Genomic DNA, 27,500 nt, shown 5'->3' with positions numbered 1-27,500 from the left:
TAGATGCTGATCAATCAACTGCCACTCTGTTGATCTGTAACAACTTTCTACTGTTGGTATAGGGTCAGGGTCAGGGTCAGGGTCAGGGCTAAATATAGAAGATTAGTCAGTTAAACTGTTTGTTAATAGTCAGTTGAACATCTATAAACCATTTAGAAGGTCATTTATAATAAAGACTTGATATGTTATGATGTTATACAGAATAAAATGCAAAATAAAGAGTTATCAACATGATTATACACAATAAAATGCGGTATATGTGTTTCTCCCCCTGGCCTGATGTGTCCCTCTCCTCTGTTCTCTCTCCTCCTCCTGTTCTCTCTCTCCTCCAGGGGTTCGGTGTGTAACGTGCTGCTGACCTGCTGTAAGGACAGTGTGTGTCGCCTGTGGGCCGAGACCCTCCTCCCCAGCGACAGCCTCCTGTCCGGACCCCCGCAGCACAACCACCTCAACGGCCAGACAGCCGCCAACGACACGCACAAACCCTCCTCCTCCTCCTCCTCTTCCTCCTCCTCCGCAAGCAGCAGGAACAGGAACAAGACCCCCTCCCATGTGAAGACACAGGCCAGAAACCCCCTGGAGGTACCGACCTCATCACTGCCCCCCCCCCTTTGAGAACATGAGGCTGCTGCTGAGATAAGAGGAGAAACAGGCTCAGAGTCAGAAAGGCAGCGTTAATTGGATATTTGACAGGAAAGCTTGTTTTCGAGGCTTTGTAGGGCTTAAGAACGTCACAAAGGAAATTGCCCTCGTTTTTCGACGATACCTCTGAATTACTGTGCTGTGACGCGCTACCTACCTCTCTCTCCCTCTCTGTGTGTCTCTCTCTCTCCCTCTCCCCCCCTTTCTCTCTCTCCCCCCCTCTCTCTCCCCTCACTCTCTCTCTCTCTCTCTCTCCCCCCCCCCTCTCTCTCTCTCTTCCCCCTCCCCCCTGTTCTTTTTCTGCTGACTGCTGAGTTTTCCTGCGTTTGTGTTTTGGGCTCTTGGACAGTGTGATTGGATGCGCTGACCTCTCTTGCCCTGTGAAATCTAGCTGTCCACCACACTTCTTACTTCCTGTGTTTGACCATGGCGATTATGAGATGGTTGTATGGGCTTTTACTGTAGACTGCTTAGCGTGCGCGGGGACACATTAGCAGGCAGGGAGATAGATATGCTAATGTGGACGTGGGGCCAGGAGGGGAGTGTGGTCCGTGTGTAGAATTATTCATTCTTAACTACAGAAAGAAGAAGAGAGGAAGTGTTTAAATGTTTTGACTGGTTTGGCCTGATGCCATGAGACAACCCTGTTTAGAACTCTCTGTCTGTCTGTCTGTCTCTGTTTGTCTGTCTGTCTTTTTTTCTCTCTCTCTCCCTCCCTCTCTCTATTCCTTTCTCTTTCTCACTGCCTCGTCCTCCCTTCCTCTCTCTCCTCAGTTGAACCTCCAGGAGTCGTGGCGAGCCCCTCTGAGGGGCGTGGCCCAGCCTAGCCTGACAGGCTTCCTGCCCCACCAGCAGAGCCGCCACCACGCCCACAAGACCAGCAGAGAGCCCCATGCCAACGCCCTCTGTCACTACCACATCGCTGCCAGCATCAACCCTGCCACAGGTGAGACACACACACACACACACACACACAGGCAAGCACAGTACACGAGCACACACACACATACACACCACACACACACACACACACACACACACACACACACACACACACACACACACAGAGGAGGGTAGGTAGAGAGAACACACACACACACCTACCGCAAGGTCAATAAAGCAATTCAGTGATATTCAAGAGTGTTTACAGTATCATGAGTATCGTTCTGCAGTCTATTTCCTCACAACTATGACTCAGCATCGTAAGCAAGAAAAGACAGTGCTCATAAGATGTATTCACACAGTATTACCTGACCACTACAGTGTACATATACTTTAGGAACACTATAGGAACACTAATACTGGGTAGGGCCTCCCTTTGCTCCCAAAACAGCCTCAATTCTTCGTGGCATTGATTCCACAAGGTGTTGGGAACATTCCTTTGAGATTCTGGTCCATGATGATATGATTGCATCACGCAATTCCTGCAGATTTTTCAGGTGCACTTTCAAGCTGTGAATCTCCACACCCCAAAGGTGTTCTATTGGATTCAGATCTGCATGGTCAGCAACAGTACTCAAATAGGCTGTGGCATTCAAGCGAGGATTGATTGGTATTAACAGGCCCAAAGTGTGCCAAGAAAACATTCCCCACACCATTACACCACCTCCACCATGAGAAGGTGTACAGGTGTTCCTAATAAAGTGTTTGGTGAGGGTATATATATATATATATACGCACATAAACATACATGTAGAACTGAAGTGAACATGTGGTGTGATGCCTCTCCCCTCTACCTCTTCTCTACTGTATGCCCTCTCACAAGCCCTATGTCATGGCTTCATAAGCCTGACATAACACCTGTCATGGCTGCATAAGCATGACATACTGTAACACCACCTGTCATGGCTGCATAAGCCTGACATTCTGGTGTTATAAACCCTGGTGACTCACTCTATGATATGTGACCACCACAGATGAGCATGCAGCGATGAGCATGCTGAACATGACCATGCTGTCTGGTGCAGGTATCACCCCCTCTCCCTCCTCCTACCTTCCACCCTCATCTCTCCCTCTCCCATCTCCCCCTCTCCCCCTCTTCCACCTTCCCCTCTCCCAAGTTCCCCCTCCCTGGCCCCTAACTCTGAGTCTAACAACCACCAGACCTCTGTAAGCAGACAGGTCTGTGTCTATGACTGGGACTACTATAGAACATACACACTCATCACATGATCATACTGTATGTTGTATGTTGCCTCCCCCATGCGTCCTCCCATCATGCCCCTGTTTGTTCCCTGGCCACTAACACCATGACTCTAACGGACTAGTCTTGTTCCCAGACACTTCCACCCGAATGCGCGAAAGGTCTGGTGGACCAACGCGTCAAACTTGGCCTTCATTAAGCCAATAGAAAGAGCGTTGAAAATGGACGGCGCTTAGCCATTTGCTTTACCTCCCATCAATCATCTCCCACAGCACTACCCCCCCACCGCAGTGCTTGAACACCACACGGTTGTGATTTGGAGCTACGCCTTGTGATTCGCTGACATCAAATAGGAACAAATTCTTTACTCTGTGAATTCACTCCTAGTAAGGCCAGGTTTGAGTCGTTATTCCAGGCTTGTATGCGCTGTGCACAACATCCTGGAGGGGACATTACTAACTGACTACTACTATAGAACATTGTGTGTGTGCGCGTAAGTAAATGTGTGTGTGTTGTATGTATATGTCAACGTGTGTGTGTGTGTGTAAGTAAATATTGTGTGTTGTACGTATGTATATGTAAACGTGTGTGTGTGTTCCAGACATCCCCCTCCTGCCCTCCATCACGTCCCTGTGTGGGGGGGATGATGAGGAGCCCGGGGGGCCGTTCACTGTCCACTGGCTCAACAACAAGGAGCTGCACTTGACCCTGGCTATGGAGGTGTTCCTACAGCAGCTCAGAGGCAGCCTGGAACACACACAGGAGGGTAGGTACACACACACACACACACACACACACACAGCAGCTCAGAGGCAGCCTGGAACACACACAGGAGGGTAGGCACACACACGAGAGTAGGCTGGCACAGAGTCTTGGAGGCCTGAAGGTCTGCTCTCCTGTTGTCTCTCAGATGAGATAACAGCACCTTTTTTCCTGTGAACACAAAGCAGCTCTGGTCCACAGGAGGCAGATAGCACACCGATGCAGCTCTCTGGGAACAGCATTACTGATGAATGCAGATTACACACAGGCGACGTGCGTGCGTGCGTTGGAGCCGGTTGTGGGTGCGTGTGTGTGTGTGTGTGTGTGTGATCTCATCTCACCCCTCAATCTTCTCTTGCACAGAGCCCGAGGGCGATGAGGAAGATGAGGATGAAGAGGCGGGCAACAGGCGGGCATCGCAGCGAGCCCCCGGGGGGGCGCCTGTGCAGCTGCCTGCGGCGGCGGTGGAGCACCAGGTGGAGGTGCTGCTGGAGGATTGGAACAGGGGGGCCGACATGCTGTTCTCCATCCACCCCATGGACGGTTCCCTGCTGGTCTGGCACGTCGACTGGCTGGACGAGTACCAGCCCGGGATGTTCCGCCAGGTCCAGGTGGGCAACTGGATGTTCATCACACAGAGAGACACACACACACACGCACACACACACATACACGCACACATCCACACACACACACACACTCTCATAAACACAGGCATCCACGCACACACACTTTCATACACACACACACACACATTTTCCTCTTTCTTTTTGCCCTTTTTTAATCGTATTTGCATAAAAAAGAAATTATAGTATAAAAACAAAAGTGCTGTTACTCATGAAAAGCATTAGTTCTCTATCACACTGAATCACTTTGACAGACGCATTGTGTGGTTCACATTGGAATGGGATTCTCTGCTACGCGGGGTTAATTATATTCTAATTAAGTGTGACATATGAAATTGAAAATTCCCTTGATGCATTTATCTATGCAGTCTAATGATTAGTCTCCTTTTGATGTGCAAGTCAATGCTGCTGATGTAATCAGTATTTCAGTGACATGCAGGTCGGACGCTCCGGCTGCCTGCGTTTGATAAAACACTCCTTTAATGTCCTGCATAATGAAGCTTATTATCATTCATGAGGAGGTTCAAATCTAATCAACATTTATTTGTACAGCATATTTCGTCATAAAATGCACTTTGAGTGAGCTCATCCTGATCTGTCTGTCGATGTGTCTGTCTGTCCTCCGTCCTGACTGTCTGTCTGTCTGTCTATCTATCTCTCTGTCTGTCTGTCTGTCTGCCTGCCTGTCTGTCTCTCAGGTGTCGTTCGTGTCCCGTATCCCTGTGGCGTTCCCTACAGGCGACGCCAACTCCCTGAGCCGCAGCGTGACGATGTACGCCTGCAACAAGAACGTGGACCTGGCCATCCAGCACGGCCGCCAGCGGCCCTCCGGCCCAGGAGGGGGCGCCCTCCCGCGCTCCTCCTCGGCCCTCATCAGCTACGGCGGCCAGAGCAAGGCATCCTCCGGCAGCCTGCGCCTCAGCATCTTCACGCCCAACGTCCTGATGATCTCCACGCACGCTGACGGCTCCCTCAACCAATGGGCCGTCAGCTTCGCAGAGGAGTCCGCCTTCTCCACCGTCCTGAGCGTGTCCCACAAGTCCCGCTACTGCGGCCACCGCTTCCACCTCAACGACCTGGCCTGCCACTCCCTGCTGCCCCTGCTGCTCACCACCTCCCACCACAACGCCCTGCGGACCCCCGACGTGGACAGCGCCCTCCTGGCCCCCACAGCCGCCCTCTCCCAGCCCCTCCGGGGGAGGCCCAGCCGAGTGTCCCTGGGGGCCGTGTCCCAGGACCCCAACGCCATCTACAGCGAGCTGATCCTGTGGAGGGTGGATCCCGTGGGACCCCTGTCCTTCTCCGGGGGGGTGTCGGAGCTGGCCCGGATCAACTCACTCCACGCCTCGGCCTTCTCTAACGTAGCCTGGTTGCCCACGCTCATACCCAGCAACTGCCTCGGTAAGGACACACAGCGCTGGGTACTGGGTAGTTACTGTTTACTGTGCGTGGTTTGTTTTGCATTCTCGTGTATCTCTGCTTTTGTATTTGTTTTTGCTTAACTCAACTGCCAAAGAATTCCGGAACACTCATCACCAGAGTGCCATGTGTTTGATGTGGTATTTACCTGGCAACAATACTTTGAAGCATCCTAATTTATGCATTTTTGGTGAATAAAGCCCCCCATGGCACTCTAGAATGTTGACCATTTGGGCGACTTTATTTACCCTTGTTTTTTTTAAATTATTATTTAAATTATTTATTTATTTTATTTTATTTTATTATGTTTTTATTGAGAATGAGAGTTCTGTATTTGTGAGTATGGGAGGTAATCCTGCCCCCTGTGTGTGCAGGTTTCTACTGCAGCTCTCCCAGCGCCTGCTTCGTGGCCAGTGACGGACACTCTCTCAGGCTCTACCAGGCGGTCATAGAGGCCAAGAAACTACTCAGTGAACTCTCCAACCCCGAGATATCAGTACGTCCATGGCAGGGGAGGCTGGCGGAGGTAGAAATCGGAGGACGGCCTCATTGTTCATTGCTCCATTCTTCACACCGTTCCATGCATTACAATGAGCCCGTCCTCCGATTTCTACCTCCACCAGCCTCCCCTGCTCTATAACAATACCATTAACGGGTTTCGGATATGGGCTTTCATATTAAAGGTTATTATGATATTCTACCATCACACATATCAATAATATGCTATGTTCTGTTTCAGAAATATGTGTGTGAGGTGTTTAACATCATCAGCCAACAGTCCACTGCTAAGCCAGGCTGCATCATTGAGCTTGACGCCATCACAGACTTTGTAAGTACTCAGTTACACATGTTTTACATGTACTGTACATGTTCATATAGGTCTTTACTTAGTAACTTTATTCAGATTTTTTTGTGAAATTATCTGTTTAGGGAGGTTTGTATGTGTGGTTAGTGGGTTCAAAACTGTTGTATTGTTTGTAACTGGTTCTTGTATTGTATATTTGTTTCAATTAATTAATTTACTTTGATCTACAGTGTGTAAATCAGGACCCTGTTGTAAAGGAGACTCCGGTCTCAGTCATAAATAAAGCTGAAATCAAATAATTTAATTGTGTTTGGCTATGCAAGCACCTTCAGCCATTTAATAGGTTATTGATTTCAGTTTGTAACGCATTATTGTAATAGACAACATCCACTCCCATAAAGACGTTAGCCATGATGACTGTGTTGTGTACGGGGGCTGATGAGGTTAGTTGACAGGGTTGGTTGTGTATGGGGCTGGCAGAGTTGGTTGACAGGGTTGGTTGAGAAGGTTGGTTGATAGGGTTGGTTGTGTATGGAGCTGACAGGGTTGGTTGTGTACAAGGTTCTCAGGGTTGGTTGTGTGTTCAACAGCAGGGGAAGGAGACCCAGCTGCTGCATGTGTTTGAGGAGGACCTGATTCTGGGGAGCGACAGGACAGACACCCAGGAGACCCCTGCTCCTGACTCTGGTAGGAGATTATACCACCTCAGCAGGGGAGGCTGGTGGAGGTAGACATCGGAGGACAGAGGAGGAATGACGAATGGTATCAAACAATGAGGAATGGTATCAAACAATGAGGAATGGTATCAAACACACCATTCCTCATTCCATCACATGCATTACCATGAGCCTGTCTTCAGATTTCTCCCTCCACCAGCCTCCCCTGAACCTCAGTCAGTACTACAACCTTCACTTCTGCTGCCCCCAATTGCTCTCATCTCATTAAGTGAAGTGCCCTCATTAGCCTTTTTGTGTAACATACCCTTCACCTAGCCCTTGATTCACATCTCATTCAGTGCAGTGCAATTAGATGGCCTTATGTATATAACCTGCACTTTGCTCTGCTGTCACATTTCATTCAGGGTTGAGTTACCTGAAAGCTTTGTACAGGAGCACGCCATCAAAATCATCCTTAGTTTATTGTAGGCTACTGAAGGTAAAGGTTATGTTAATGCTGCTAGAAAGCTTTCGTGAAACTCACCCCACTTAGATTAAGTCCTTGTGTTTAATACAACCTTTGTCGTTTGATTCAGATCTTGTTCAGTTTAGTGCATTAACGTGTGTGTGCGTGTGCGTGTCCGTGTCTGTGTCCCCTCCAGGTTTCTCAGCCAGATTCTTCCTGGTGGTGGTAGAGTTCACCCAGATGGGCCGGTCCCTCCTGCACATGTGGCACCTGCATCTGGCAGCCTGCCCTATCACCATGGGTGTGTATGAAATTACACAGATTAAACATAAAATACAGAGGCTCCCAGACATAGATTAAGCAAAGTTCCAGACTACTTACAGTACAAAGCTCTTAATTGAAGATGCTTTGTGTTTAGGATTAGATTTCATTTGTGCCTGGGAGTTGGCCAACCGCTGGTAATGACATGGTTTCCAGGAACTAGATTACTCCTAATCTAAGATAAAGCATGTTCAACTGAGACTTTCCTTTAAAAATATATTAAATCTGGGATTTAGCTTAACCTGTGTCTTGGAAACTGCCCCTAGTATGATGAACAAAGCTCTAGCTTCTCTCCAAACTGTTTTTCTGATGTGTGTGTGTGTGTGTGTGTTTTCTTGTACAGATGAGACCACAGCTCCACTCGAGAGGGAGAATCCCGCCACAATGCCTAAGAGCTGCTCCCAGTTCAGCTTTGACAAGTTCAACCCCCCATCGGGCCAGAGGAGCAGGCCGTGCACCTCCAACCTCCAGAGCGCCTGCCGCCTCAGCCTGACCACCAGCCGCCTCTACAGCCAGGAGATGGCCCTGCCCCCGGGGGTGGAGGTCATCACCGTCACACCCTCCGCAGGTGAGAGGACATACACACACACACACACACACACACACTACACACATACATAAAGACAGAGAGAGACACACGCACACATACATACATACATACATACATACATACATACATACATACAAACATTACGTTGAGATTCTGGTCCATGATGACATGATTGCATTCCTGCAGATTTTTCTGGTGCACTTTCAAGCTGTGAATCTCCTGTTCTACCACAGAGGATGGGTAAATTGTGGCCATGAAGGGATGCAGATGGTCAGCAACAATACTCAAATAGGCTGTGGCATTCAAGCAATGATTGATTGGTATTAACGGGCCCAAAGTGTGCCAAGAAAACATTCCCCACACCATTACACCACCTCCACCATGAGAAGGTGTACAGGTGTTCCTAATAAAGTGTTTGGTGATTGTACATACACACACACACTCACACACACATTACACTAACCACAAGGTCAATAAAGGAGTTCAACGGTATTCAAGAGTGTTTACTTTTTGATTAGCATAAACACACACACACACACTCTCTCTTTCACACACACCATACACACATTCTCTTTCTCTCACACACACCATACAGGCACATGTAAACAGACACGCACATAACAGGCCATTCCTGTTTGGTCCCCAATGGGTATTTAATTAATGTGTTTAGCTGATTTGATGATTGGTTGTTTTAGGTCACCTGAGCGCATCGTCCCTGCAGCCCGCGGGGCGCGCTCCCTACCTCCTGGCCACTTCCTGTACGGACGGGAAGGTGAGGTTCTGGAGGTGCGTCACCACGGCGACGGAGCCGGAGGTTCCGGACCTGACGTACATCTGGGAAGAATGGCCTCTGCTGGTGGAGGAAGGGCTGGCCAATAGCAGCGCTGTTACCGTGCAGGGCAGACCGGTGGAGGTCAGCTGCTGTCATACGAGCCGCATCGCCGTGGCCTACCGGCAGACGCCCTCTCACCTGAACACAAACACACACCTGAACCCTAACACTGGCCCTCAGCACAACTCTCGTCTCAGTCCCACCCCTATCCCTCACCACAACTCTCGTCTCAGCCCCAACTCCCAGCCTATCTCCAGCTCTCGTCTCAGCCCCAACTCCCAGCCTATCTCCAGCTCTCGTCTCAGCCCCAACTCCCAGCCTATCTCCAGCTCTCGTCTCAGCCCCAACTCCCAGCCTATCTCCAGCTCTCGTCTCAGCCCCAACTCCCAGCCTATCTCCAGCTCTCGTCTCAGCCCCAACTCCCAGCCTATCTCCAGCTCTCGTCTTAGCCCCAACTCCCAGCCTAACTCCAGCTCCAGCCCCTTCCCCCAGCTGACCGTCAGAGAGCCCCTGGTCCATGTAGGGATCTTCCAGTGTGAGTCCACAGGAGGCTCCCAGTGGGTCCTAGAACAGACCCTCACCCTAGACGGCTCCAGTCCTACCACCAACCACAACCATGACCGTAGCTCTAGTAAGACCCTGACCGTGCCCACCAACCTGGACATCTACCTGCCCAACGATGATGGCGAGTGTCTGGGCTCAGCCGGGAAGAGCCTGGTCCATCTCGACTGGGTCTCCAGAGAGGATGGGTCCCATATCCTGACTGTGGGGATCGGGTCCAAACTCTACATGTACGGCCTCCTCTCTGGAAAACCTCCGGAGCTGGGTCTGTCTGAGGGCTGCCGGGACCAGACCTCTTCCTCCTCTTCCTCGCGTCTAGTCCTCCTGCGCTCCGTAGACCTGGTCTCCTCCGTGGAGGGCTCCCTCCCCATCCCTGTGTCCCTCTCCTGGGTCAGGGACGGAATCCTGGTGGTGGGGATGGACTGTGAGATGCACGTCTACTCCCAGTGGCAGCCCCCAGCGCCGGCCAAGCCCACCACCACCACCACCACAGACACAGACATCGGGAGCGTGTCCTCCCTGCTGTCCGCCGTAAAGCAGAGCCAGGAGGAGGGGCTGAGCCCTGGGGGACCTCCCAGGAGGACCCTGACCCGGTCCATGACCAGCCTGGCCCAGAAGCTGAGTGGGAAGAAGACGGCGTACGACCTGCCAGTGGAGATGGAGGACTACGGGCTGTTCGAGGCCGCCCACCACCTCTTCCCCACCCTGCCTCAATACCACCCCGTACAGCTGCTGGAGCTCATGGACCTGGGCAAGGTATGGGGGTCTTCAGTTATATTTATATTCAGTTATATTTCAACTGTGATGTGAAGGTGATTTGATTGTGATTTGAAGGTGCGGCGAGCCAAAGCCATCCTGTCCCACCTGGTGAAGTGCATCGCCGGGGAGATCGTGGCGCTCAAAGACAACACCACCAACCCCGAGAAGAGGCTGCGCTCCCGCACAATCACGGCTGGGGGCAGCACCTCCAGGGACCCCAAGATGTTCAGTAAGGGGGGCGAGAGCTCCGACTACACAGAGATAGACTCCATACCCCCCCTGCCGCTGTATGCTCTACTGGCTGCTGATGAGGACACCTCCCCCAAGCCCAAAGACAAGGTCAGTATAACAGTTTGAGTGATGCTGTGAAGTGTGTACTTTGTTTAAAAAAAATATATATATATTGAATTCTGTGAATTTGCTTGTATGTACATTTGTGATTTGCTGACCGGAACAAAATGAACACCTGAGTTAGTGGACCAAAAGCCCCGGGTTTCCAGACACAGATTAAACCTAATCCTAGACAAATAACACTCCATTGAAAGTCTGATTTAGGCTTAATCTGTGTCCGGGAAACCGGCCCTACAGTATTTAGCCAATGTAATCTAATCTAATAATCCTAGACAAAGAATTATCTGTTGAAAGTCTGATTTAGGCTTAATCTGTCTCCGGGAAACTAGCCCTACAGTATTTATGTAATGTAACCTGATGTAATGTAATCTAATGTGTTTTAATCTGCTGTAATCTGGTGTGATGTGCTCCCAGGTGGGCAGTGTGAGTGGAGATAGCGGTCACGGCTCCAGCCAGATGGACGCCTATGAGGAGCTGTTCCAGACGTCCAACAGCGGGGGGGGGGCGGACAACCTGGACCCCCTGGACAGTGACACAGAGGAGGGCAGCGCCAAGGTGATTTAGTTACTTGATTTAGTTACTTGTTATAATAATAATAATAATAATTATTATTATTATTATTATTGTTATTACTTATCTATTTATTTGTACTTAGTTTAACCAGGAAAGCCTGGTGTGTGCAGTACAGATGATACGTTACAAAGACATTTATGGGGGTAGGGTTAATAAAATTATGGGTTAATAAAAGAAGACCCTAGAAGTATTCTACTGGAGATGTATTCTATGTTCTTGCTCGCCAATGTGCTTGTTCTCTACATTAAAAAACACTAAATAACACATTGTCAAAAGATAAAGAATAATTGCATCTGTCACTCACATACTGTCCGCCCACCAGGTGATCGACCTGTCCCAGTACAGCCCAACGTTCTTCGGGCCAGAGCACACCCAGGTTCTGTCCAGCCACCTGCTCCACTCCAGCCTGCCGGGCCTGACCCGCATGGAGCAGATGTCCCTCATGGCCCTGGCCGATACCATCGCCACCACCAGCACTGACATCAGGGAGAGCCAGGGCAAGACCAAAGGTATGGAGGCTGAGTTATACTACTGTATGTTTGATAAGCAGATATTTGATACAGTGTCCTCCATTAGTACTGGAAAGAGGGAGCATGTTGTCGTCTTTTAGCTCTCCACTCCCAACAGTATGGATTTGAAATCAAACAATTACTGTTGTGTCAAAGTACAGATTCTCAGCTTTAATGCTTTTTTCTTTCAGATTGGTTTCACCATTTAGAAAGTAAAATTAGCATTTAATAAATTCCATCTAATTTCTAAATGGTGAAACCGATCTGAAAAAAGAAAACACTGAATTAAAGCTGAGAATCTCTACTTTAACCTCATAGTAACTGTTTGATTTCAAATCCAAACTGTTGGGAGTATAGAGCTAAAAGAAGTCTAAATGTTTCCTCTTTCCAATGCTTATGGAGGGCTCTGTATATGGTAATGCATAATGATGATGCTTATGGAGGGCTCTGTATATGGTAATGCATAATGATGATGCTTATGGAGGGCTCTGTATATGGTAATGCATAATGATGATGCTTATGGAGGGCTCTGTATATGGTAATGCATAATGATGATGCTTATGGAGGGCTCTGTATATGGTAATGCATAATGATGATGCTGTGAGTAGGAGCTGAAGGCAATGTTAATATGCAGTCTTCAACCACACTGAGGTTTACAGTAATGACAGAAAACCTTTGTTTGTCATTATCGCTAAATCATCTTCTCCCATGTTTATTCTCCTTTATAGAAGTTGTTTTACTACATTCTAATTCTGCAATAATACATGAGAAGCCAGAACTGGTTTCTAGGGACGCTGTCCATGGCTTGTGCTTGGCAGTGGTCGACACAATGTTGCGTTCATTACGTCCGGCTACCAGCAACTACAGACAGTGGCTCCAGTAGCTGCTGTTGAGAGACACCCGACAAGACTTACATCATTTGCACAGCTCATGTAGCTGGTTTGATAGCTAGCTAGCCAACTAACCTACGTGTTTGTGTGGTAGTAGTGGTAGTAGTAGTAGTGTGCGTTGCTAAGTAACAATGTGAAAGATGGCACTTTTTATATATATATATATATAGCCCTCCCTCTTTCTGAACTGTGATGGTCTGTCTGGTTGTCCAGATATATATGTATATTGTCTAATATATCATGGGAGGATATGCTCTAACAATGGGATTTCCAAACCACCCATTTTATCTATATTGTCAACTATATCTTTGCGGGGTACATTTATTAGTTTTATTGTCGTAGAAGAACGGATAGAAGGAGTAAATAATGATGTCATCTCCATTGTCTAGGTGGAGAGACGCTGGACGAGTGTGGTCTGAAGTTCCTATTGGCTGTGAGGCTCCACACCTTCCTCCTGACCTCCCTGCCCCCTGCCCACCGGGCCCAGCTGCAACGCCAAGGTACACACACACACACACACACACACACACAGCTGCAACGCCAAGGTAGGCCCAGCAAGACAGCTGACCACTGCCAACAACACCGCTGCCCGTTGTTAAACATGGCTGCCTTCCTCTGTCCAATGTCAAGCACAGCTACCCACTGTCGTTCCTGTGGCTTAGTTGGTTACAGCGTGGTGCGGGTGACACCAGTAAACTGAGTTTATTTATCCCTGCCCAGACTAGACTGCAGTATGTTGCTTTGGATAAAAGCAGCTGTCATGTTGATATCATATCACCACCAACAGCAGCCTCTCAGCTCCTGTGCTATACAGAGGGCTGTAGATTCCTGATGTTATGTCACTCACTGTAGACCTGTGTGCTAACCAGGGTTTGGTCCCCTAGCTCTGTCCACCAGCCCCAACACCAGGGCCTAGTACTTTAGTACCACATACACACCTCACCTGTGTGTTAACCTACTGTACTGTATGTGTTCTTCCCCAGGTCTGTCCACCTGCCACTACACCTGGGCCTTCCACTCCGAGGCAGAGGAGGAGCTCCTCAACATGCTGCCCGCCCTGCAGAAAGGTGACCCCACCTGGCCGGAGCTCCGCTCCATGGGGGTCGGATGGTGGCTCAGAAGCACCAATAAACTACGCAGGTGTATTGAGAAGGTAAGTTGATATGTTGCAGATGGTGTTGTGTTTTTGCTCTTCTCTTTATCTCGAGAGGATGCCAGGTTTACTGTGGCTCAAGCTGTTTTGTTATTCTCTCTCCAAGAAATGTTATTGATTGCCTAATTAATCAAGATGAACTTCAAAAAGAGCAACTCGGCCAGGTTTGGCTTCAGTAGCTCAGTTAGAATAAATGAGCATGATCATTAGAATGATGTAGACGTATACAGAATCTAAAACTGGTTGTTATTTCTATGTTGTTGTTTCTCCTCAGGTTGCCAAAGCCTCTTTTCAAAGGAACAACGATCCTCTAGACGCAGCCATCTTCTACCTGGCGATGAAGAAGAAGGCTGTGGTCTGGGGACTGTACAGGTACGGCTTTGTAGTAGAAAACTTCCTGCTTCATATCCACCTAAACGCATCCCTCGACAAGATCAGAGTAGCCCGATTCTTTCATCTGACTGCGGAGAACCTAACAACAGTTTTGACAAGATCACAATAGCCAGTGGGTGTTTGCGACAGTGTGTGTTGTTTGTGTCTTTCATGTTACGCAGAGTCTTAACGACAGTGTTTGTTGTTTGTGTAGATCCCAGAAGAACGCCAAGATGACAGCGTTCTTCACTAACAACTTCAGCGAGGACCGGTGGCGGAAAGCGGCGTTGAAGAACGCCTTCTCTCTGCTTGGCAAGCAGCGGTTCCAGCACTCGGCTGCCTTCTTCCTATTGGCTGGCTCCCTCAAGGATGCCGTGGAGGTAAGGATATCCTCTGTCTGCGGGAATGTTTTTACTTTGTCTTTCTGAACTTCTTCTAAAGGGATTTGTACTTTTCTTCATACATGCATACATGCATACATACATGCATACATGCATGCATATGTGCGTGTACCAGGGGAGGCTGGTATAGATGAGACCAGCTTTTATAGTCTGTCAGAAATATGCTTTGCATCATTTAAAAATGCTTCAAAAAACACAGAAGGACAAATGTACAGAAGAAACATACAGAGCATACTCATGTTTGTACATTTTGTTCTTACAGTATGAGGTATGGTATGAAACACATTCCATTCCATACATTACAATAATCCTGTCCTCTGTTCTGCCTCCACCAGCCTCCAATGGTGTACACAGTGTACTGTAAAGCATTTTTTAAATGATGCAAAGCACATTTCTGACAGACTATAAAAGCTGGTCTTCTCTACATGATTTAATACAAAGCTGGTTGTTTACTGTTTGAGCATTTTATGCAAATGACTGTAGGCCAGGCAAAGGGCAGGAAGATGACCTGGTTATATTATGATGTCACTGTGAGGTCTTGAGGCACATTCATGCTTTCATAGAGATATAAAGACCAGGGTTCTCCACAAAGTTTGGAAGAAGGGGTGCTGTGCCACCGCTACCATGGAAACATTGTAGGTAAAAGTGAATATAAAAGCGTTTTTATGTTCCTCAGTTAATTCAACTTAGTTTTAGCTGTGTTATAGCGCATTTTGCCATGAATGAATGCGAGTTGGTTTTGATAATGCAACCCAGCACCACCCTGTACAAAATCCTACAGAGAACCCTGATGACTATTATGGGATAGAACAGAAGTGCTGACAGAAGGTTATGGACGGCAAGTTGATTACCTTCGTCAGATCAGTATAGCAATACAATGTTAAAAATACATGTGTATATATGCACACACTTTACAATCTCTTATTATATAATAGTCTTAATCTACTATTATGGGCTATAGCAATAGGAGTACCCCGTCCTCTTGATAAGCACCTCTCGTTGTTTTCATACTTCATGCCAAAGCAGCCCTCCCTCTTTCTGAACTGTGATGGTCTGTCTGGTTGTCCAGGTGTGTCTGGAGAAGATGCAGGATCTGCAGCTGGCCCTGGTGATCTCCAGGTTGTACGAGTCGGAGTTTGAGACGGCCTCCACCTACAAGAGGATCCTCCAGAGGAATGTCCTGGGCCAGGACCCCCAGTTGCCCCCCCACCAGGACCCCTTCCTCCGCAGCACAGCTCACTGGGTTCTGGAGGACTACAGCCGAGCCCTGGACACCCTGCTGGAGCAGCCCGCTCCACGGCCCACCACCGCTGGGTCCGCTGAGAAGACTACTGACACAGGTAGAGACTAGGGACACTACTGACACAGGTAGAGACTACTGACACAGGTAAAACCTAACTTCATTGCAAACAATGCTTGCCAGGAATATTCTTTGGTCAGGTGTTAAAAACAACAATTACAAAAACAACATCACAAACTGACAGTACACACAATCTATTGTATTAGGGAGACCGACATGCTGTTTTACTTGCTAGGGTTGATATAAATTGACCTCAAAACAATCTCTATCATTTTGAATATATTAACAAATGAATTTTTATGAATCAGTAATGGGGATATTGGGTCAGACAAGGCCTATAAAACATTAAGGAAATAACTACAGTACATCACTTGTCACTCTGAAGTGTACAAAAATACATCTGTATCGAAGGGCCATGAAAAGCGTGCCATCCACTGGTGGGTGGACTCTGAGGAAGAGGGTCGGATTTGTACAGTGTTTGTGTCTGATGTCTGTCATTAACACAGTTGTCGTTGTAGGTATCTCCTCCATGTCCCCCTGCAACCCTGAGGTGTTCAACTTCTACACTTACCTCCGCACCCATCCCCTCCTGCTCCGCCGCCATCTTAGCTCCTCTGAGAAGGCCCGCGGGGGTCTGACGGCCGAGGGTCGCATGGCCGACTCCATCAGCCTGGGGGAGCGGAGGCTGTTCTTCACGGCCGCCTACGCCCACCTGCAGGCTGGCTGCCCCATGCTGGCCCTGGACGTCCTCTCCAAGATGCCCAAAGTCCTGAAGAGGTCCAAGCTCCTCGGCCCGGGGGGGGACCACCAGCACCGCACCTCCAACACGGACCTCAGCCACGGCAAGAAGGAGCAGGCCTCGGACCTGGACTGGTCTCAGCCAGTTCTGAACGGCTATGAGTCAGTCTCGGACAACAGCCTCTCCAACAGCCAGTCGGACTCGGTTCTGAGCTTTGACTGGAGCCAGCCGTCGATAGCCGTGCCGGACGAGGCGCTGGAGCTGAAGTGGGACAGCGACAAGGACGACGAAGACGACAACGATGATGATGAGGAGCGCCGGGGCTTGGCAATGAAGATCCTCAGCCCCGACAAGAGCAGCAGTGTGTTCCAGGACACGCAGGACGTCGTGTCGCCGCTGACGGACACGTCCCTGGACGAGGGCGATGATCTCATCATGCCGTCTGAGGACATCCTGGCGGCCCAGCTGAAGTTCAGCGCCTGTCTGAAGATCCTGACCACAGAGCTGCGGACATTGTCCACGGGCTACGAGTTGGACGGGGGGAAGCTGCGCTACCAGCTCTGCCAATGGCTGGAGAGGGAGGTGGTGGCCCTGCAGAGGTGAGTCAGTCTGTCACTGGACTCATCTCTCTAAAGACTGTACATGTGCTGTAGGGATGCTTGTCTGTCAGTCTCCATTGAAGATGCTTTTTAGGCTAGGTTCAGGTTTAATCTGTGTCCAGGCAACCAACCCATAAAGTTGCTCCTCCAACCAATAATAATAATAATAATAATAAATGAACAATACACACATTAAAATCAAGGATTTTAATCAAGCATCAAGGATAAAACATAAAAAAACACAGTCAACTGATTTTATTTCCTTTGTGCTACTGTATTGCAGGTGCTGCAGCTATAAACCCTGCCTGCCAGAGCTGGCCCTGGCTCAGGGGATGTCTGGGGGTCCTGGGGGGCCAGGGGTGGGGGACGAGGCCGGGCCAGGGGCTCCACAGCCTGGGGAGGACCAAAGGACACGCAGACACTGGCTCCAGAGCAACCAGCCCCTCCTACGGATGTTCCTCAGCTACTGCAGTCTACATGGCTCCCACGGCGGGGGGCTGGCCTCTGTACGCATGGAGCTCATCCTGCTGCTGCAGGAGTCCCAACAGGTACACACACACACACACAGGCTGTAAAGACACCCACACACAGGCTGTAAAGACATACACACACACACACACACACACACACACACACATCAGTCTCTCAACTATGCGCCACAGGCAACACAATACCCCGTCAGGGAAGAGCTCATTGTCACAACACAGGGCACATTGTCACAACACTGCCAGGCAGGTTCATAACACAGCAAAGCCACTGCTTAACCATACGCCTCGTTGCTGTTGTCGTCCTTTATCTAGTCAATAATTCAGATAAAGGGAATACAACATAAGAGAAAGCCACTGGCAACTCAGCGGCCGACAGCAGCCTCTCTCTGATGCGATAAAAGTACCCAAACACAGAACCCTGAAAGCTGGGCTTGTCGTTCGGCTGAGCCGCCATTTTCGGCTGGAAGCCAACAAAGCAAGGTCCCTAGAGGCCAGCCCTTGTATCTGATTGGTTTAGTGTCGGTGACACCTTCGGTGTTGGCTGACAGATGTTGCTGATTGGCTGTGCTCCTCTTGAGACGGCGTCCTTCACACACAGACACACACACACACACACTCACACTCTCTGTAAACCATGCTCTGCTCTGGAGCCCTGGGAGTCCCAGGTACTCGAGGCTGTCACCCCACCTGACAGGTAGTCCTCTGACACACTGTTGTCTGACATCAAAGCTGCTCGTCTGTGATCTGATAGGTGAACTGTCAGGGAGAGAGCCACACGAGGAAGGGTTACTTTGCTGTTTTTGTTTTCATGCTGAGTTGAGAGTTGTTGTTTTGTTTATTTGATTTGTTCTTAACCAGGTACTTGGATAAGTTAGTGTGTGGTTGACTGGTACTTAGATATGTTTGTGTGTGGTTGACTGAGTTCTGCACAGACATGGGTCAAATGCATGATAAAAATTAGCCTTTTACCAAATAAAGAGTCCAAAAACCCTGAGTGAAGTTACAATTGTTTAATCCCAAGATGCATCAGCTGAATGCACAAAGAATGAGAGTCACAGCTTCTCCTAATGTACTCCCAAGAAAACAGTGTGAGTGACTGTTCTACAGAGACATGCCAAATACTGAGCATTGAGTGTTTTTTAAGGTGTTCTTGATTTGAGCTTAGAGCTTGATCTTCTGGGACTATTCTATTGGTGCCATTATATCTGGCCAACTAAATCTGCCGCAGCCGCAATTTATGGGGCAAAGACATGATGCCAAACACTTGAAATGTATTTTTTTTTAATGAAACTGACATTTATAAATAGTAATTATTTCAAAAAGTTTCTGTGGAAAAACAAAACAAAACAAGTTGAACAATTTACTGTAGCATACAATGTAAAAAAAAACAAAAAAAAACTTTAATGTATTTGATATGTGCTTGACAATGACAGTGTTGTCCCTCTCTCTCTCCAGGATGACAGTGCCCAGTCTGCAGCTGCCCCCTGCCCCCCCCCGGCCTCCTTCCCGGCCCCCCACCCGGCCCCCCACCTCCACCACAGTTCCATCCCTCTCCTGTTGGCCTGCACTGCCAGTGCCAAGACAGTTGTGGCCAACCCCATCGTCCACCTGACCAACCTCACCCACGACATCCTGCACACCATCAACGCCCTGGACTCCCCCCCGCATCCCGACCTCGTAATCAACGAGGTCAGACACACACACACACACATACTCATATACACACTCACACACACATACTCACTCACACACACACACACACACACACACACATACTCACACAAACACACATGGTAATGACTCTCTGTACTAAGGTATGTGGTAATGACTCCCTGTACTAAGGATTGTGGTAATGACTCCCTGTACTAAGGTATATGGTAATGACTCCATGTACTAAGGTATGCGGTAATGACTCTCTGCCCTGTCCTGCTCTGCTCCCTCAGATCTATGTGATGCACACCCTGGCTGCCTCCCTGTCCGCCTGCATCTACCAGTGTCTCTGTGACGGACACAACTACAGGTGAGACTGCCTGTTCTCTGCCTCTCTGGCCTGGCCTGGCCTGGCCTGTTCTCTGCCTCTCTGGGCTGGGCTGGGATGGCCTGGCCTGGCCTGGCCTGTTCTCCACCTCTCTGGGCTGGGCTGGGATGGCCTGGCCTGACCTGGCCTGGCCTGTTCTCTGCCTCTCTGGGCTGGCCTGGCCTGACCTGGCCTGGCCAGTTCTCTGCCTCGCTGGACTGGGCTGGGCTCTGAATGTCTGGTCTGGTCTGGCTTGGTCTAGTCTGGACTGGGCTCTGAAGGTCTGGTCTAGTCTGGGCTCTGAAGGTCTGATCTGGTCTGGTCTGGTCTGGGCTCTGAATGTCCGGTCTTGTCTGGTCTGGACTAATATTCTAAACATACTGGAGTCAAATGAAAGTCACACACTTTCCTGTCCTCTCTAGGGTCGTTAATATTCCACCAACATTCTAGTTGCCCTGGTCACAGTGTTCCAGAATCCTCCCACAGAACACACATAATTAGCCAACAATACTGCTCCGGAAGAACATTTCCGAAACATCAGAACTGTTGCTACTGCATGTGATCATCTCCTCTCACGTTCTACAGTACCTGTCACAATCCACTTGTTACTGAACACAATGCTTTTAGTTTCTGCTTCTAGCTAGCAAATATAATCCTCTTCACGCTACACCCTCTTGAACTCTGCCGTGCTGTCACAAGGAAGAAACTGCAAGAGAGTTTATTTTTTATTTTTTATATATATATATATATAAACTAGAAAGCAGAGAGAAAATAGTTTTTCCTCATCGAGCATCTGAATGACCTTAAAGCCCGTCAGCCCCGCGGGCGCCCAGGCTCAGCCCGCTCTTGGCATTTCAGAGTTCACAGATGTGTAAATGAATAAAGACTTTGTTACGAGCCCGGCCCGCCCGCCCTGACCCCCCCGTGTAGCCGAGTGCCGCGGGCCGACCAAATGAGGTTTTTCTAATTTAACACTCTCTTTGTTATGCTAATGAGTTGTAAACCTCTCGCCGCAGTTGTTTCAGCTAGGGTTGTGGAGAAGTTGACTCCTGAGTGAAATATCGCTGTAGAGGAGGAGGAGGTGGTTCTCTCTGTGTGATCATTTGAGAGGGTTTATGTAGGATGCTATCAGGGTTAAAGTGCTGGTATTGCACTGCAGACAGACAGACAGACAGACAGACAGACAGACACCATGCTCCTCTCCCGTCCACAGAACCAGCTCCTCCACCTCTGACATCACAGTAGACTTGTGTGCATTCCACGTAGCAATAATGTTACAGGCTTAGCGGAGGATTTGTTCACTGTACAAAGTAATGCTAATGAACCCCATCAGCGCTGTGAGAGCAAGATGTTCCCTGGGAGAGAGCTAGAACTTCTCGAGTCTCTTCATATCTCCTCAAACACCCTTTGATGTGAGGAACATGTCTCCTCTCAGCTTCATCTACACTATCTGCTGAATTCCTATATATTATATATAGTAACCAGAGGGGTGTGTAGCGCTCTATAAGTTTTAAATTTTCATATTTTATTTTATTTTATTTTTATGGTGTAAATGGATCTCACAGTCCCCCCCCCCCCCTCCTCCTCTGTTGCATACAGTACCCGTCTCCCCTCATTTAGAATCCCATGTTTAATGTAACTTTCCTTCTTCTTCACGCTGCAGTAAATGGTTTGCTCTGTCGCTCCTGTTCTTCTGCCTCCTAGTCATGTATCTAGTCTCAGTGTCTCGTTATAAAGTCTTGTTCTTTCTGTCTCCTGTTCTCTCTGTCCTGTAGTCATGTGCATGTCCAATCCTGTCTCCTACTCTTGTTCTCTCTCTTTGTGTAGTCATGTCTCCCCCTCTCTCTCTTTTCTCTCTCCATCTCTCTCTCTCTCCTGGTAATGCCTCTCTCCTGTTCTCTGTCTCCTAGTCATGTCTCTCTCCTCATGTCTCCTAGACCTATTATAGTCATCTCTCCTCTTCTCTCTGTCTCTAGTCATGTGAACCAGTTTACGGGGATCGTGTACCAGAGTGTCCTGCTCTCCCGGACCCAACCGGTACGCACGGTCAGCATGGAGGAGACGGTCCTGCCCAACACCTCCCCTGCACAGTGGCCAGGTAAACACACACCAGTGGAGGTATAAATCGGAGGGTGATGTATGGAATGGAATGGAATCAGAAGAATGTTTAATTCTATTAGACTCTGTCACGGTCAGTGAAATTTGCCTATTGATTATTTGTCTGTGCTGTTTGGTCAGTGAGTAGTCTCTAGCCTTAGATCTATCTTACAGAAGGACGTTCACACCCCCCCTCCCACCTTCCCCCCAGGTATCAGCTCTCTGATCCGGCTGTTGAACTCAGCGGGAGAGGAGAGCCAGCCGGGCCTGGCGGTGTTGCTGTGTGAGATCCTAACTGCAGTCTTCCTCAGCCTCTTCGTCCACGGCCTGGCCACACACTCCAGCAACGAGCTGTTCCGCATCGTGGCCCACCCCCTCAACAGCAAGCTGTGGGTGGCCGTGTTTGGAGGTGGCGCCAAGACCCCCGTGGTACAGAAGCCCAGCCCGGCCAGGTCACCCCCAGGTCAGTCTGGTCCTCCTCTCGATTGATAAATTGATTTATCTATCTCTTTCTACTGTATCCACTGTATCTATCTCTCCTCTGTCTGTCTATCTATCTATCTATCTATCTATCTATGTATGTTTATAAATCCAGAGACATTTTCACGTTTTCAAGTGAGCCCTGATACAAAAAAAGAACAAAATACACCCAATAGAGAGAGACTGATGTAACGGTGCTGTAACTTGATCCAGCCAGACGGAGACAGTCAAAGATGGTTGTCTTGTTTTGATGTCAATCTAACAGACTGATATGAACACAGCAACACACTGATCTGAATAATGTACTGAAAGTCATGATAATTACAAGCAACTCTTGTGGAAACAGATATATAGAGACAGACAGACAGACAGCACAAGAAGCTGTACAGTATCACAAAGCTTTGGGAAGCATAGTTCTTGAATAAAGACCACATTAAATTGTGACATTATCACGTGTTTTATTTATATAACAGGCATAAATGTCTAGCCACAAACTCATAACACCAAACTGTGTTCGCTGTAACATCTCAGATTAAACAGATAAACAGTATGTGTCGTTTCCATGGATACCTCTGGATGTCTTTATCGTTGCCCTCCCTCCTGACCTTCTCCATGGGCTGAACCGCTGCACACTATCTATGTAATCTAGATCCAATCAGAGGGGTGTGTTCTTTAATTCAGTTTGATTCAATCCAACTGTATTGATACTGTGTGTGTGTGTGTTTTTCGTGTTCAGTGTCGGTGGCCAGTGAGGAGTCTGACCGGCGGCCACGGCGGTTCAAGCTGCTGTCGTCGTCGTCGTCGCGGGGGGGGTCCAGGGAGGGTCCAGAGAGCCCCCCCCCAGTGGTGGAGCAGGAGACCTCCATCTTCAAGGAACACTTCGTCCCCCCCGAGCTCAGCATCTGGGACTACTTTATCGCCAAGGTAACCACAGCGTCTGGAGGCGGAGCCTGCAGCGTATGATGTAACAGCTCCTCCAAGGTGAGAGGAACTCTTCATGATGAATATGGGCACGTCCCATGTTAATGTTGTGTGTCTGCGTGTGTGTGTGTGTGCCTCTGCGTGCGTGTGTGTGTTTCCTGTCCTCCCGCAGCCGTTCCTCCCTCCGTCGGAGAGCAGGGTGGAGTATGACTCCGAGGAGAGTCAGGGCAGCCAGGATGAAGTTGAGGAAGATGAGGAGTACGAAGACATCTTTGACTCCAACTCTCCGCTCCGAGAACATTCCAACCACAACTCCTACAGGTACACTGGCTCTGGGACAACCATGTGACTTGTTTTTTATGTGTATTGGTATCTTTGTCACATTGGCATTTGTCTCCCCTGTCTAATGGTTGGGTCTGACCCTGGTCCTCTCTCTCTGCCCCCCCTGTCTAATGGTTGGGTCTGACCCTGGTCCTCTCTCTCTGTCTAATGGTCTCCTCTCTCTCTGTCCTCCTGTCTAATGGTTGGGTCTGACCCTGGTCCTCTCTCTCTGTCTAATGGTCTCCTCTCTCTCTGTCCTCCTGTCTAATGGTTGGGTCTGACACTGGTCCTCTCTCTCTCTGCCCCCCCAGTTGGTGTCTGATGCGCCTGGCGATGGTCCAGCTGGTCCTGGCCAACCTCAAGGCCTTCTACCCCATGGCAGGACACGACCTACTGGGTACAGCAACCATCTACTACACATCCTGTTGATTAATCTATCTATCTATCTTTCTGCTGTCTCTATCTATCCATCCATCTACTGTATCTTTCTACTGTATCGTTCTACTGTATCTATTTATCTATATCTTTCTACTTTCTACTGTATCTATCTATCTATCTATTTATATATTTCTACTGTATGTATTTATCTACTGTATCTATCTATCTATATATCTAATCTGAAATATTCACTTGTTTCCATGGATTAAGACCTGAAGTATTCACTGTTTCCATGGATTAAGACCTGAAGTATTCACTGTTTCCATGGATTAAGCTTGAAGGCTTTTGTTTTTGGCCAGCCTTGAGCTAGATGAACTCTGAGTGTTTCTGTGGCTAGTGTACTCTGAGGTGAATGAGCTTTTGTTACATATCAGGGATGTTTGTGCGTTTTTGAGTGGTTTGTTTTGGGAAAGTAATTGTATTTGTGTGTGTGTGTGTGTGTGTGTCCCAGATCTGCCCGTGGGCTCTCCTCTGTGTCACGCGGTGCTGAAGACTCTCCAGCGCTGGGAGCAGGTGTTGCTGAAGAGACTGGAGATATTCGGGGGTCCGCCGCCCAAGTACATCTCCACACACCCTCTAGACGAGACCTCAGCCCCCGGCCCTGCCATCCTCAGACACAAGGCTCTGTTTGAGCCCTCCAACACTCCCTTCAGGTTACTACTACACACTACACACTCACCCTGTCACATACTAGTACACTACACACTCCCTACAGGTCCACACTACAGACTTACTCAGTTACATTAGTCAATTACACTACACACTCACTTGCTACTACTCACTCCCTTCAGGTCCGGACTACACACTACACACTGTTTGGCATGCTTACAGGTCCAGCCAACACTGTGTGTGTGTGTGTCTTTCTTTCTTCAGGTCCAGCCACCACTCTGCCCTGCCCATCAGAAGGCTCTGGCAGTACCTGGTCAAACAGGAGGAGGTCCAGGAGACCTTCATACGGAACATCTTCACCAAGAAACGCGACCAGAACGAGGTATGTTCTCTCGCTAGCTACCCAGCGCTCCACTATGTTATGTACCTACATAGCTAGCTAGCTACCCAGCGCTCCACTATGTTACCTAGCGCATGTCCACAGCTAGAGCACTGGCACATGGCCCACTGGCACGCAGTAACACACCTTCATTGATTATAACACCTAAACAATCACCTGTCCTATAGTCCCTTGGCTAGTGTAATTACCTCTGTCTATCCCCTAGTGGCCAGCTAGTGTCATTACCTTTGTCTTTCCCTAGTGGCCCCATAGTGTAATTAACCCTGTCTATCCCTGATCGCCACACATCTGTGCTTTTGTTCTGCATGTATGGTGTATTGGTATGCCTCTAATTGCATTTTAATTTGTGTTTTCTGGTAAATAATAATAATGATATTATTAGTCAACCTTGGTACTTAACAGTCTAATTCTAGAGTTTGTGTGTGTTTGTTTCCTGTCTTGACTTGTGCATGACTCATCTCATTGTTCTGTCTCGGGGCTGGGCTAATTATTAAAGTCTGTTGAGGACCACAGTGAAAATTACAAATGTGCAGGATTGGAGGAGCCGGGATGCAATCAGGTACTGGGCTGGGTCAATCTGGTGGTGGGGGTGTGTGTGTGTGTGGGTCGGGGGGTGTATGTGTGTGTGTGTGTGTGTGGAGGGGTGGGGTGTGGGTGGGTGGGTGGGTGTGAGGTGGGGTTGTGTGGGTGTGTGTTTGTGTGTGTGTGTGTGGGGGGGGTGGGTGGGTGGGTGTGTGTGTGTGGGGGGGGGTGGAGGTGTGGGCGGGGGTGGTGTGTGCATGTGGGGGGGGGGTGCGTGTGTGTGTGGGGAGGGTGCGTGTGTGTTTGGGGGGGGGAGTAAAGTGGGTTCAAATTATGTAGATTGATCAGTAAAACCATTGCAGTTTTCAATCAATGTTTCATTGATAAACGTGCTATTGTTCAGATTTCCGTCTAGTGGTTGATATACACACAAATCTATTCACACGGCAGTGAGCTGCAATGGTTCTACTAACATGTTCTTAGCATGATGATGTTGTAAAGGTTGTTTTGAAAAATCCCATGTGCAATGCTTTCATCAGGCAGTCCTGAGATTTTATATTAATTTGTGTTATGCACTGATTTTATTAATTATAAAGAACCAAACAAAATGTCCTCTCCATGTTCAGAATGGAGCCATATGAAAGACATTGACATGCTTTTGTCTGAAATGTAGACTGGATATAAGACCTTACATTCACCCACATATGTACTACACAGTCCTGTGGGGAGCTATATGGTACAATTAAATCACATCAAACATTAGAACAAACAAACGATACGAATGGTCAGAATGGCTTGTCGTCATCGCCAACTGAACTGTGACATTATTATTAACAATTATAAAGCTGTCTAGTCCACTACCCTTTATTTCACTCCTCTATAGCGGACGAAACCAGGGAGGATATACAGCGTGGTCCGATCACGTTATAAACGATACAATTGACCAAACTACCGGACTGTGAAATGATCTGGCCCAGCGTGTTCTCTGTTCTCTATGGGGCAGCCTCGTAGTGTCGTGAGGAGGAGGGGGGGGGGGGGGGGGGGGGGGGGTGAGGAGGCTGAGGAGGGAGGGCGGGGGGGCTGCCTTCACACGCTCAGTAGTGATCACCCTGGGCCTCCAGAGGGACCTGTCACCACGCTGAAACATGGTTTGATGAACAGGCAGCTAGGCGTCAGGGTGAGTAGTCGTCGTCGTCAGATTAACTACGATGTGAAAATGGCAACGCGGCGTATTAAGCTTCCAAAGCGGAGCAGTGATCCCCGGCGACAGACAAATGTGGTCTTTTCCGTTTTGATAAACGTGATGTAGACTCTAATTCAATATCAAGCATGGGAGAAAACCCCCACTCTCCTCCCTGAGTGGTCTGAAGCCTTACATAAGTACATCTGCATATATTATACAATATATTATTCATGCTTTGGTGAAGGAGCTCGCTCCGAAAAGCGTCGGCAAAGTTTCCGTCCTGATCCTCTTTTTCGTTATATGTATTATACAGTAATATTAACATGATACATGAATATATCCGCATGCATTATACAGTAGTATGGACAGAATCACGCCATCATACTGTACGTTACGTCCCATCTCAGTGGTGGTAGGGCACTATCCGTCTACTGCTGGGGGCTAGGGGCGGTCACGCTAACAGAGGCGTCATGCTAACAATGGCACCAACTCTGCTAGGTGGCCTGAAGCTGTTGTCATATGCCCTCATACCAGCATAGGCACGCATACACACGCTCAGGCATAGGCATGCATATACACGCATAGGCACATACAC

The 27,500-nt window shown here is 48.7% G+C and overlaps 1 protein-coding gene across 1 annotated transcript in view; it reads left to right on the top strand.

The window, feature by feature from the left end:
* dmxl1 (Dmx like 1) overlaps positions 1–27,500 on the top strand; it is a 40,500-nt gene that overhangs the window by 6,008 nt on the left and 6,992 nt on the right. Inside the window, exons 9-39 of the mRNA XM_083673948.1 lie at positions 333–582; positions 1,417–1,588; positions 3,387–3,551; positions 3,911–4,158; positions 4,872–5,574; positions 5,967–6,088; positions 6,332–6,421; positions 6,988–7,084; positions 7,716–7,820; positions 8,184–8,408; positions 9,086–10,539; positions 10,618–10,881; positions 11,308–11,448; positions 11,789–11,975; positions 13,255–13,365; positions 13,849–14,018; positions 14,293–14,390; positions 14,605–14,770; positions 15,861–16,131; positions 16,610–17,429; positions 17,713–17,977; positions 19,373–19,606; positions 19,861–19,937; positions 21,911–22,032; positions 22,243–22,494; positions 23,248–23,435; positions 23,605–23,753; positions 24,065–24,150; positions 24,643–24,844; positions 25,065–25,182; positions 25,697–25,791. Of these exons, the coding sequence (XP_083530074.1) occupies positions 333–582; positions 1,417–1,588; positions 3,387–3,551; positions 3,911–4,158; positions 4,872–5,574; positions 5,967–6,088; positions 6,332–6,421; positions 6,988–7,084; positions 7,716–7,820; positions 8,184–8,408; positions 9,086–10,539; positions 10,618–10,881; positions 11,308–11,448; positions 11,789–11,975; positions 13,255–13,365; positions 13,849–14,018; positions 14,293–14,390; positions 14,605–14,770; positions 15,861–16,131; positions 16,610–17,429; positions 17,713–17,977; positions 19,373–19,606; positions 19,861–19,937; positions 21,911–22,032; positions 22,243–22,494; positions 23,248–23,435; positions 23,605–23,753; positions 24,065–24,150; positions 24,643–24,844; positions 25,065–25,182; positions 25,697–25,791 (7,647 nt within the window). The remainder of the gene's footprint in view (positions 1–332; positions 583–1,416; positions 1,589–3,386; positions 3,552–3,910; positions 4,159–4,871; positions 5,575–5,966; positions 6,089–6,331; positions 6,422–6,987; positions 7,085–7,715; positions 7,821–8,183; positions 8,409–9,085; positions 10,540–10,617; positions 10,882–11,307; positions 11,449–11,788; positions 11,976–13,254; positions 13,366–13,848; positions 14,019–14,292; positions 14,391–14,604; positions 14,771–15,860; positions 16,132–16,609; positions 17,430–17,712; positions 17,978–19,372; positions 19,607–19,860; positions 19,938–21,910; positions 22,033–22,242; positions 22,495–23,247; positions 23,436–23,604; positions 23,754–24,064; positions 24,151–24,642; positions 24,845–25,064; positions 25,183–25,696; positions 25,792–27,500) is intronic.

This window comes from Argentina silus (genome assembly GCF_951799395.1).
Source record: "Argentina silus genome assembly, chromosome: 7".
NCBI classification, from domain to species: Eukaryota; Metazoa; Chordata; class Actinopteri; order Argentiniformes; family Argentinidae; genus Argentina; species Argentina silus.
This window is presented reverse-complemented; position numbering and strand designations above follow the sequence as displayed.